Genomic DNA, 13,365 nt, shown 5'->3' with positions numbered 1-13,365 from the left:
TGGAGAGCCTGTGCCCCTCTATGACATCATAAACTGGCAGAAAAATGACAGAGGTACCATCCGGTTTCAGATGGTGGGCACCTATGATGGATCTGCCCCACATGGGCAGCAACTTAAGATAGATGAGGGGTTAATTCAGTGGGCAGGGGGACATACTGAGGTGAGCCTGTGCTCACATAGCAAGCAGTTGTGAAGCTCTTGGTTTTGGGAGATTCCTGATTTTATCATGTTTTCTATGTAGGTTCCTGTTTCCTTATGCACCCCTCCTTGCCCCCCTGGAACACGACAGGCTACTCGACCAGGACAGCCTGTTTGCTGCTTTGATTGTTTGCTCTGCGCTGAAGGGGAAATTAGCAATATTTCAGGTAACTGTCTATCTATCTATCTATCTATCTATCTATCTATCTATCAATCAATCATCTTCCAATCATGGAAGTGAGTAAATTATCAGAAGATTTTTATTCTGGAAGTGAACTAATACTTTAAAATATTAATTTAAGTATACATTAGAATTCTCACTGTATATTAGCTTAAAGCCCTGCGACCATAGGACAAGTGGTTTGGAGAATGGATTAATGAAATTAGCTTAAAATGTCTGCTAAGAAAATAGTAAATTACAATATTATGGTAAAATCAATTAAGTCAGTAATTTACAGTTGTGTTTGAATGGAACAAGAGAGCAATGTGATAATAAAGTATTGTGGGTTTGAGTTATGACCTTTAGAGTACTATTGTTGACTGAATTTTAAGAAATATTTGACTGCTGAATGCCACGATCCACATTCAGAATAAAAAAATCAAGTATTCCAAAATAGATTTGAGTATCCTACAGAGTTCTGTAATAATTTTGTATACATTATGGAGCCACATGTGTCTGTTTCTGTCTACTAGGTGCTACTGAGTGTATCAAGTGTCCCCAGTACTACTGGCCAAACAAAGAAAGGGTTTCTTGTGTTGCTGGCGTAGAGGAGTTCCTCTCATACCATGAAATCATGGGAATCATTCTCATATCTTTGTCTCTCTTTGGAGTCGCTGTGGCAACTGTTATCACAGTGATCTTTTTCCTTTTTCGAAGCACACCCATAGTTAAGGCTAACAACTCTGAAATGAGTTTTCTACTGCTGTTGTCTCTCAAGCTTTGCTTCCTTTGCTCACTGGTGTTTGTGGGCCGGCCCTCACCATGGACATGTCGTGCCCGACAAGCTGCGTTTGGGATCAGCTTTGTTCTATGCATCTCATGCATACTGGTCAAGACCATTGTGGTGCTTTTGGCCTTTCGTTCCACTATGCCTGGTTCTATTTCTCTGAAGCTATTTGGCCCTCCACAGCAAAGGGTTTTCATTTTCTGCTGCACGACAGGCCAAGTTATCTTGTGTGCTTGTTGGCTGGCACTAGCACCTCCTTACCCCTACAAAAACACGTCCTATCAGGGTGGTAAGATTGTACTAGAATGTAAAGATGTGTGGCCTTTAGGATTTTACCTGGTGCTGGGCTATATTGGATTACTCTCTTGTATGTGTTTTGCCCTCGCCTTCCTCGGAAGGAAACTTCCAGATACATTTAATGAAGCTAAGCTCATTACATTTAGTATGCTTATATTTTTTGCTGTGTGGATCTCTTTTATACCAGCATACAACAGCTCACCAGGGAAATACACAGTGGCTGTTGAGATATTTGCCATTCTTGCTTCCACTTTTGGACTTCTGTTTTGTATTTTTGTACCTAAATGTTATGTAATTCTGTTAAGGCCTGATTTAAACACTCTGCTCTGGCCTAAAAACAATAATGAAACACTTAGGAGCAAAAATACAGAGAATCAGACCAAAGCTTGAAGCTAAAATAGCAAATATCTCCACAGCTACAGTGAATTTCCCTGGAGAGCTGACATAAGCTGGAATAAATGTGATCCATACAGCACAGAATATGAGCATACTGAATGTGATAAATTTAGCCTCATTGAAGTTATCAGGCAGCTTTCGAGCAAGAAAAGCTAAAACAAAGCAAAGAAAGCTAGGAGGCCAATATAACCCAGTACAGCCCAGAAACCTACAGCTGAACCTAAACTGCATTCTAGAATGATCTTTTCTTTGTAGTGTTGCATATTGTTGTAAGGAAATGGTGGGGATATTGTTAACCAAAGCACACATATAAGTACCTGTACAAGAGTGAAACCAAAAACACTGAGTCTCTGTTGAGGAGGCCCAAACCATTTCATGACATTACTTCCTGGAAGTGTAGCCTTGAAGGCCATCAACACAACTATTGTTTTCCCCAGAACACAAGAGATACAGAGGACAAAAATGATCCCAAATGCTGTGTGACGCAACATACAGGACCACTCAGTGGGCCGACCAATGAAAGTAAGTGAACAGAGGAAACACAGAGACAATGAGAAGAGCAGCAGGAAGCTCAGCTCTGAGTTGTTGGCTCTTACTATCGGAGAGGCCCTGTTTTTGTAAAACACTAAAGTTATGCTCAAAGCTGCTAAAGAGCCAGCAATAGAGAAAGCAGCCAGTATAATCCCAAGGATCTCATCCCAGGAGAGAAACTCCACTGGTTTAGGAAGACACTTGTCGTTCTCATTATTGGGCCAGTACTCAGGCAGGCATTTGTGGCAATCTACAGAATCTTTAGAAGGTCAAAAGATCAGTGCATAACAGTCATTTATGAACAATGGGAGCAAAATGGAGACATACACATTATCAGGCTATACTGTTTTAAATGACCAGCTCATAAAGAAAAGCCAATGACACATTTGATTTATTTACAAGAATATCCAGACAAAGTACCTGTGTCATTGCTGATCTCTCCATCTGCACAGTTAATGCAGTCATAGCAGCAGACAGGTCTTCCTTTTTTCACAGCCTTCCTAGTACCTAGAGAACAACTCTCACTGCACACAGATGCAGGCACCTGCAGATGACAGGTACACACAGCATCAGAGTCAGAAACTGACAAAGCCTTTAAGTAAAAATATTCTAAAACCGACAAAATGGCCAGATGTTTAAAATATATTATTATTTTAAGTACATGACAAAAATTATTGTGTGTTTATATGGTTATATACCTTTTCACTGCCATCATACCAAATGATAGCTCTACTCAGACTGAATTCTTGGCCTTTAGGCTGGGATGCATCATATTGACCCACTGTCACAAAATCAACTGAACCATCTCCCTGAAGCTGCCAATTCACAAGTTCATATGTGGCCACAGGGTCTCCATTGGTATCAAATGAAACAGAATAATTATTTTTAGTAAAATTCACTCGCTTGAGCTGATCAAAAACCTGCATGATGGGCATTAAAAAAATAAATAAAAGTGTTAAAATTTGCTGTAAACATAGTATAATAAAATAACAATATTTTTAATATGTCCAATATATTGTTAAATCTCTTTTGTAAAATAATTGAGTTAATTCCATGATAAGAAAACTTACCTGTCGGGGTTCAACTTTGATGTTTTTGTCACACTGCTTTTCGTTACAGACAATGCCATGGAGGGCATGAGCTATAGCATATGTGGCTTTGTACACCATGTTAGTGATCCGCAACTGGGACGTGTCTGTGTACGGGTTCTGTAAAGCGCGCAGGTCCTCTGTGCCATCACATTCTGGCATACCAGTAGAAGAAACTGACTGCTGTTTTAAACTACAGCTAAATGAGCTTTCCCAGAATTCTGTCAGCAGGGGAAATTTTAGCGCTTGTTCTGGAGACAGGTCAAGTAGAAAGTTACGAAAACCCGGGATAACAGACCGCGGGATTGCAAAGCCCACAGCACCGATACACAAATTAAACCGCAGCATTTGTGGGTCTGTAACCCACGCCTCGCTGCCAATCCACTGCATCGGGGGAGGAGGCTGCTGGCTCAGCTCTTCTAAAAGAAATCTCATATCACCTGCTGCCATGAAGGCAACTATTACACGAGCCGTTGACTTGCGAATGACATCCGCCACTCTTTTCAGTTTACTGCGCGGCTGGGTCCTGTAGTAGGCCTCAGAATATTCCACACAGATTCCCTCCTCCTCCGCAGCTTTCAGGAATGATGCCATGCCATTGTTCCCGTAGTCTGAATCACTGCGCACAGCTCCGATCCACGTCCATCCGAAGTGCTTGACCATCCGTGCCAGAGCGGCCGCTTGATGGTGATCGCTGGGGATGGTCCTGAAGAAAGTAGGATGCTGCCGTTTGTCACTGAGACACGCGCATGTTGCGTAATGACTCACCTATAGAGACAACAGTGAAAATACAGAACAAAAAAAATAAATAAATAAATAAATAAAAAAATAAGAACAAAAATAAAATTCTAAAAAATAAAACAAATTAAATGTTAATTGTCTGTTGACAAAATTCCAATTAATTAAACATTTTTAATTATTTTATTACAGCGCCATGTTTTGTAAACGTTTTAAAGAAGATTAGGAAATATTTGTATAAAGCAAGCACCTGTGGAATTCCAAAAGGACCGAAAAGTCTTGAAATGCTTATAGCCGGCGTGGAACCAGAATCTCCGACTAGTGCGGGAACTGCAGCAGATTTTGCACAGGAATCAGTGTCGTTAAATACGAGATCTAGTCCGTTGGCAAGCTGCAACGCTACTTTAATTGCCATTGGCACAGATGCACACGAGTCATATATATGGTACCCTAAAGTGATGCCCGGTAAAAGATCGGAGCTGTTGTTGATCTCTTGGATGGTGAACTGCAAGGCACGAGCAAAGCGCAGCTCTCTGAAGTCCATGCTGTTGAAATACAAACTTTATTATAACAAATTATAAATTAAATACAAACAACTAAACGTTTTATGTGTCTGATTCTAATAAGCTAATTTTACACAAAATGAACATAATTTAAGCACAATAAATATAACAATTTAAACATAACATAACATATTCAACCCTGCTTTGTTAGGGATTGTTTTCAATTTTGAATCAAACTCTAACCTGCCACTGCACTCTAATGGTTGTGGCCGTCTAGTATAGGTGTGCTTCTCTGTCTTCAGATAATAATGAATGGTGAAAGCCCCTCCAATGACAAAGTCTCCATCCTCGAAGAGATCAGGGGCTGAGGGTCACCTTGGAGGATGCAGGTGCCTAAATTAACCCCAAACACAGGGGAAAGCCTTGTAATACACAGTAGTGTCACTGTCAATAAAAGACTAACATACATTTCTCCTGCTAGGCAAGCAACCTCTCCAAATGTAAGGAAATTTGGTTTTACTTCCCTCATAGTTCTTTTTAAGAGATGTCTTTTCTATTTCAGACTTTTAATTTACTTTATTTTGTTTTTATTTTTATTTGTCCCTTAGTGGGCACAGACATAGGCCAGAACAACGTCATCGTACACACTATAGTGTTATATATTATAATGATAATGAACATTTACTACATTTCACAGGCAGCCAATTTTGAGGAATGAGATGTGTGCATTATCATAGGGTAAAGTTTGAGAGATAAGAAATGAGTGAAAGTGACACAATATTGTCTTCCCATGTGAAATGTTTTTATTTCAAAATGTATCCTTTCTAGTCAGAAACATGCTTCATACATTACCATGTGTAACCTAATTATTAAACAATATCAGTTTTTTTTTTTTTTTTTTTTTTTTTTTTTTCGTTTTTGTTTAATTTTGATACATTTTCAGTTCTAAACTTTTACATATGGCAAACATGTGAAAACATTTAATGAAAATGAGAGTTGTGTTTGTCTTAGATGGCTTATTGTACTTTGCCCATTAAGTGTTTTTTAGTATTCTGCTCTGGCCTAAAGACAATAATGAAACACTTAGGAGCAAAAATGCAGAGAATCAGACCAACACTTGATGCTAAAATAGCAAAAATCTCCACAGCTACAATAAATTTACCTGGGGAGCTGACATAAGCTGGGATAAAGGTGATCCATACAGCACAGAATATAAACATACTGAATGTGATAAATTTAGCCTCATTAAAGTTATCAGGCAGGTTTCGGGCTAGAAAAGCTAAAACAAAGCAAAGCAAAGCTAGGAGGCCAATATAACCCAGTACAGCCCAGAAGCCAACTGCTGATCCTAAACTGCATTCCAGAATGATCTTTTCTTTGTAGTGTTGCATATTCTTGTAAGGAAATGGTGGGGATATGGTTAACCAAAGCACACATATAAGTACCTGTATAAGAGTGAAACCCAAAACACTGAGTCTCTGTTGATGAGGCCCAAACCATTTCATGACATTACTTCCTGGAAGTGTAGCTTTGAAAGCCATTAATACAACTATTGTTTTCCCCAGAACACAGGAGATACAGAGGACAAAAGTGATCCCAAATGCTGTGTGACGCAACATACAGGACCACTCAGTGGGTCGACCAATGAAAGTAAGTGAACAGAGGAAACACAAAGACAATGAGAAAAGCAACAGGAAGCTTAGCTCTGAGTTGTTGGCTCTTACTATCGGAGAGGCCCTGTTTTTGTAAAACACTAAAGTTATGCTTAAAGCCACTAAAGAGCCAGCAATAGAAAAAGAAGCCAGTATAATCCCAAGGATCTCATCCCAGGAGAGAAAATCCACTGGTTTAGGAAGACACTTGTCCTTCTCATTATTGGGCCAATACTCAGGTAGGCATTCATGACAATCTAAAGAATCTGTAAGAAGAAGAAATCAGTGCTTAACAGCCATGTATGAACCACAGAAACAAAATAGAGACATACAGGTGAACGGACTATACTGTTTTAGAATGACAAATCAGGAAAAAAAGGCTTAAAGAAGAAGTCCATGTCCAGAACTAAAATTTAAAGATAATGTACTCACCCCCTTGTCATTCAAGTTGTAAAGAAATTGTTTTTCGAGAAAAACATTTCAGGATTTTTCTCCATATAATGGACTGCTATGGTGTCCGGAGTTTGAACTTTCAAAATGCGGTTGTAAACAATCCCAGCAGAGGAAGAAGAGTTTTATGTAGTGAAACAATCTTTTATTTTCATTTTTAAAAATACAATTTAAATATTTTTTAATCTCAAACGCTCGTCTTGTCTTGCTATGCCTGAACTCTGTGTATTCTGATTCAAGACAGTCAGGGTATGTCAAAAAAAACTCCAATCGTATTTTCTCCCTCAACTTCAAAAATCATTTAAAAATCATCCTACATTGCTGCAGAACTACCGACCCAGTCTTTGCAAAGTGAACATGCAAAGAGAAAAAGATCAAACACTCTTAACAAAAAGGTTAAAGGGTGATATAGGATGATTTTGAAGTTGAGGGAGAACATGAGATGGGAGTTTTTTCAAAATACCCTAACTGTCATGAACTGGAAAAAACAGAGTTTCAGGCAGAGTAAGACAAGACATGCGTTTTAAATTAAAAAAAGTATACAAACTGTATTCTTTTTTTTATGAAAATAACTGATCGTTTCGCTAGATAGGAAGAAGGAAGCTGGGATCATTTACAACTGCATCTGGGATCGTTTGAAGCCGCATTTAAACTGCATTTTGGAAGTTCTAACTCAGGGCACCACAGAATTCCATTATATGGAGAAAAATGCTGAAATGTTTTCCTTAAAAAACATAATTTCTTTAAGACTGAAGAAAGAAAAACATGAACATCTTGGATGACAAGGGGGTGAGTACATTATCTGTAAATTTTTCTTCTGGAAGTGGACTTCTCTTTTAATGACACAATGCTCATTTTACATTAAAAATTACATTAAAAATGCAGTTCTAATACTTCTCTTCTATGATGATCAGGGGCCATATACATCAAACTTCTCAGAAATGCTCCCAAGAATAGTCTTAAGTTTAGACTTTAGTAAAAAGTATGACTACTCTTATACTCATATAAAAGTAGAAGCTTTTTATAACTAATCTAAAAGCAAAGTCTAAGACAGATTTATAAGTGCTGACTGAGATCAAACATAAGTGTTGTGGAATAAGAAAAACTCAAAGCAAAACACATATGACTATAAATTTCTAAGAAAGTGTTTTATACAAAACAAAATAATAATAATAATAATAATAATATTCTGTATGTCTCCTTTATCTGACACACTCAGCTGAATTCATGGAGCTGTCACCTAATGAGCTGGTGATCTGAATCATGTGTTAAATAAAAGAGACACACAAAATGTGCAAAGTGGTGAGTTTCCAGGACCAGTATTAAAAACCACCAAAATACTTGGTCAAGCTCTTTGCAAATGCTTTTCTATAATATTTAAAATGTCTTTATTTAAAGCACTTTATTACTTGTCTCTCTAAAATGCTTTAATGTGGCTGGTTAATCACAACATTTTAACGTCATCTGAGAAAATTTCTTGCTTTTCACCATTACACTGTTCAGTCCTGATCACCCTGTCGGGTTTGTGCAGTGATAACAACCAGATGGATGTACATTATCCATTATTTGACTACTACTGTTTTTACAGTAGTCAGCCTTTGAAAAGTTTTTTTGGGCAGAGCACAGATCCAAGTAACAATAACAAAACTCATTGTTGATTATCTTCATCACTGATTTTTAAAAGTTTTATTATTATTTTTTTTTTATTATTATTGACAAATTGTTGTCACTCATGATTTCACATGTACACTGAATGATCATGTTAATGATGTTTTATACCAGTGGTCCTAGGGAACCCCTTTTTTTCCTCTTTTATGTAACATGGGCAGTCTTATACATCACTAATTCAATAATAATAAATGTTTGATAAATTCACAATAATATGACAAGAATATGTTCAGAAAAAGTACCTGTCTCGTTACTGATTTCTCCTTCTCCACAGTCAATGCAGTCATAACAGCAGAGGGGTCTTCCTTTCTGCGCAGACTTTCTTGTACCAGGAGGACAGCTCTCACTGCACACAGACACAGGCACCTGCAGGTGACAAGTACACACAGCATCAAGGTCAGAAATTAACCAAGGCTCGGGGCAAAAATAGCTTATGGTTTACTTTAGTTTATTTAATTGAATTATATGCCATGAACAATACATGTGTTTTAAATATTACCATAAAATCTTTTATACCTTTTTACTGCCATCATACCAAATGATAGCTCTGCTCAGACTGAATTCTTGGCCTTTAGGCTGGGATGCATCATACTGACCCACTGTCACAAAATCAATTGAACCATCTCCCTGAAGCTGCCAATTCACAAATTCATAGGTAGCCACAGGGTCTCCATTGGCATCAAATGAAACAGAATAATTATTTTTAGTGAAGTTCACTTGCTTGAGTTGATCAAAAACCTGCATGATGGATTGTTATTACAATTATTTGCTGAATAGTCAGCACAGAAAATCTGGGTACGGTCGTATAGATATGCAGTAGGTGATGGAATATTTCATTATATTTCATAGGCTGCTGGCTCAGCTCTTCTAAAAGGATTCTCATATCAGCTTCAGCCATGAAGGCAACTACTACACGTGCCGTTGACTTGCGAATGACATCCGCGACTCTTTTCAGTTTGCTGTGCAGCTGGGTCCTGTAGGCCTCAGAATATTCCACACAGATTCCCTCCTCCTCAGCAGCTTTTAGGAATGATGCCATACCATTGTTCCCGTAGTCTGAATCACTGCGCACAGCCCCGATCCACATCCATCCGAAGTGCTTGACCATCCGTGCCAGTGTGGCCACTTGATGGTGATCGTTGGGGATGGTGCTGAAGAAAGTAGGATGCTTCCATTTGTCACCGAGACACATGCATAAGTTTACGTAGAAAACATATCCGTGTGGTGCGACTGACACAGAACAGCGTTCACTATTTTGACAATGTCTTTCATACTTTTCTGGGTCTTGACAGTGGTATTTACCTGGCAGTCAATGGGACAGTCACAAGCCTCCTGGTTTTCATCCAAAATATCTTATATTGTGTTCCGAAGATGAACAAAGTTTTCACAGGTTTGGAACGACATGGGGTAAGTGATTAATGACAAAATTTTCATTTCGGGGTGAAGTAACCCTTTAATTCTAGAACTGTCCATTATTCTATGGCAGGAATTGTTGTATGCGCTAGAGCAGGGGTGCCCAAACTCAGTCCTGGAGAGCCGGTGTCTTGCGGAGTTTAGCTCCAACCCCAATTAGACACACCTGAACCAGCTAATCAAGCTTTTACTAGGCATACTAGAAATTTTCTGGCAGGTGTGTCGAGGCAAGTTGGAGCTAAACTCTGCAGGACACGGGCCCTCCAGGACCAAATTTGGCCACCCCTGGGCTAGAGTGTAAGAGTATGCCGGAATGGAAGGTGGATCTCTTGCCTTTAGGGGTGAGGGGAGGCCTTGCTGTCTTGGTGTGTGAGAGGCAGTTTAGACTAACCAAGATCCACACAATGTAGCTGAGGGCTCGGCAACAGTACCTGGGGAAGAGGGGCTCCTAGGGCCAGCTGATTGTGGCAGAGGATCCATGAGGAGAAATCATTTGTCCAGTAAAGTTCAATTTCGGACATAGTTGCAATTTGGTGAGGTCAAATGCTGGAAAATTGTCGTGGAATAGAGATAAGGCCTATTTCACACTCGATGTATAGGTAGCACATATTTTTTGGTGTCCATGTTAACAGATTAGAGCATTCAAACTGGATGCTGAGGTGGTGAAGTGTGAGCAGTAGTGAGTAGCAGTAGATCAGAAGTGGCAGTGCCACGATTATTTTGGCACCAAGTGTATTTTCGCTGCGTATTTATGTGGAATTAAAGTGACAATGTATATTTTTGGTAAAAATATGCATGTATTGACTGGGTAATTGCATACTGAAATTAAGTATATAAGTATATATATATATATATATATATATATACACAAAACTACGAAAACATATTTTATTATACAAACAGTTTATACATAGAAAAAAACTTACATTTTCGATTCATCAAAATATCCAACATTAGCAGCTATTACAGCTTTGCATAATCTGGGCCTAAATTAATTGTATTCTAAATTTAATTGGCAATCAATTGTTGAAGCTATTAAGGTGTGCTGACCCAAAAATCTTTTAAAAACCTGGGCCAAGTTTAAACCAGTAACCAGGCATCACAGCTGGCAAAGGGGCATATCTGACTTTGACATGTATATATTGCCATTATTATGTAATCAAAATGAAAATTATTATTGCTGGTCTTCTTCAATGATAATGTCAAGTTACTTTAATGTATTTGCACCAAAAAATGATAAAGATTTATGCTGATATTGTCCAAAACCACACTTTGCCAGGGGTGTTTCCAAATTTTTGGAGGGCAGTGTGTATATATATATATATATATATATATATATATATATATAAACAAACATTTTGCTACCAATAATCAAAACATTACAATTCGATAATGAAAGCGATCTGGGCATGTTCCATATGATTATAATCTGATTTTATGTTTTTACTGCTACTACTACGGCTACTACTAATAGAAATAATGCAATAGATAATTTATCAGATTAAAAATAATAATAATAATAATAATAATAAATAATAATATTTTCGAGACCCATTCAAAAACAGGTGACATATAACATTTAAAAACTCACAGAATATAGGAATAATTAAACATACATTGAAAATGTAATTTATTCAGTTTAGTGCTTCAAGCGCATAAAAATTCAAAAGCCTACAACTACTTTTAATTTGCTTTTTTGTTCTTCAGAGGACCAAAGAAGACCAAAGAAGACCCTAGCTGGCCTGGGATGATTAAGCAGCCTAGCACATTGGATTCTGGACCTTGAATCCTCCATTCAAATAGGCAAAGCTTGAACTTGGACACAGCACAACCCACAGCGCAGTTAACAAACTAATGCTTGAATTTGTAATTTATTATGTTCAGCCATTCTCACCAGTCTTCATTAAAAAAAAAAAAAAAAAACAACTGTGGAGGCAAATCAGTCATATGCAGAAAGAAACTAGGCCAGCACATTGAGGAGGAGCCTGACAGAAACACTTGAGAATGTAACAAATGTCACCACAACAGCAAATTTGAGGACTGAACAGTTTCTTCGGGACATGCATTTTCTGTTCCCTTTGTTTCCATATTCTCTCTTGTTCCTTTACCTGGCTTGTTACTTCCATTGGTTACCCTTGTTAGTTGTCACAGTGATTCATTTACTCACTACCCCTCTTGTTATCTTGTTAACCTGTGTATTTCATACCCTGTGTTTGCCTGGTTCTTTGTTTGATGTTGTCCTTAAAGGGATAGTTCACCCAAAATTGAAAAGTAGCCCATTATTTACTCACCCTGAGGCATCCAAGCTGTATCTGACTTTGTTCTTTCGAACAAATCCAACTGGAGTTATAATAAAAATGATCGTGGCACTTCCAAACTTTAGAATGGCATAGACAGGTATTTCTCTTCATCCATGTCCAAAACAAGTCCAATAAAGTGCATTCATCCATAATAAAAAGTGCCTCACACAGCTCCGGGGGTGAATGAAGACCTCCTGTAGAGAATCAATGCATTTTTGTAAGAAAAATATTGATATTTAAAACGTAATAATCACTATAATCTAGTTAGCGCTGACTGGTACACCAAAGCATCTCCGGGTGCATAGCGTAAGACGTTAGCATTGCACACGCGCCGATGAGTCTCGCACAAACCAATGTTTGCTTACAGGAGCAAAGGAAGCAAAGGTTCCTTACTTTAGCAAAGGAAAAACAGTCTCCTCTTGGTTTATATCTTTATATCTTAAGGTGATTCGTACGTTTTAAATATGCCAGCTACTGACTGTACAGCACCGTTAGTTTTGTCTTTGTAGAACAATTGTAGCCAAATATCTGTCATCAGAACTACAAGCCCATTATGAAGATTAACCATAGCTTTACATGAGTGGCCAAATCAAAGACAAAAACATATTTAGTGTGCCTGTAACATAAACACAAACACCAACAGTTTTTTTAAATTATTGTTTAATGTTAACATAATTCAGTGCATCTGTTCAAATTATATTTGTATTCTGTTTTACCCTACAGTGCTGAAAGTCATATATGTGAAACACATGAGACATCACTTGTATTCTTTTATGGTAAATTTTTTCTTTTTTAATGTCAACACGTGTATTTTGACCAAAATGACGTGATTCCACATCGCACTGCTGCCGCTTCTGCTTCCAGTGTGAAACCGGCAAGAGGAATTAAGGAATTCTGTTGTAATGAGTAAAGGTGTTCGCGTAGAAATTTATAAAGTTTTGTTCACGTTCGTGTTATGTGGTTAGGCTACAGTGGCAGTGCTCTTTATGCAGCGCTCAGCCACAGTCCACTTTCTGTGATTTCACAACTATAATAATAATAATAATAATTAAAAAAATTAAATTAAATAAATAAATAAATAATAATACTAATAATGTCTAATTTGTTGTGATCATGGATTCATTTCTTTTGATCATTTAATGTAAAACTCATTTGTTAATGGAAGAACTACCAAGGAAGATAAA

General features: G+C 37.8%; 1 protein-coding gene and 1 pseudogene across 1 annotated transcript; both read right to left on the bottom strand.

Annotated features, from left to right (window-relative positions):
• Positions 1 to 1,754: 1,754 nt before the first annotated feature.
• On the bottom strand, positions 1,755 to 5,167 carry LOC127159849 (extracellular calcium-sensing receptor-like; annotated as a pseudogene).
• Positions 5,168 to 5,491: 324 nt separating this feature from the next.
• On the bottom strand, positions 5,492 to 9,660 carry LOC127159848 (extracellular calcium-sensing receptor-like). The gene is made up of 4 exons (XM_051102581.1): positions 9,268 to 9,660; positions 8,985 to 9,221; positions 8,711 to 8,834; positions 5,492 to 6,616 (listed from the first exon to the last, which is right to left on the bottom strand). Exons 1-4 carry the CDS (start codon positions 9,658 to 9,660, stop codon positions 5,715 to 5,717), a joined length of 1,656 nt encoding a protein of 551 aa, XP_050958538.1. The 3' UTR covers positions 5,492 to 5,714.
• Between the last annotated feature and the right edge of the window lie 3,705 nt (positions 9,661 to 13,365).

This window comes from Labeo rohita, unplaced genomic scaffold (assembly GCF_022985175.1).
Source record: "Labeo rohita strain BAU-BD-2019 unplaced genomic scaffold, IGBB_LRoh.1.0 scaffold_256, whole genome shotgun sequence".
Taxonomy (NCBI): Eukaryota; Metazoa; Chordata; class Actinopteri; order Cypriniformes; family Cyprinidae; genus Labeo; species Labeo rohita.
This window is presented reverse-complemented; position numbering and strand designations above follow the sequence as displayed.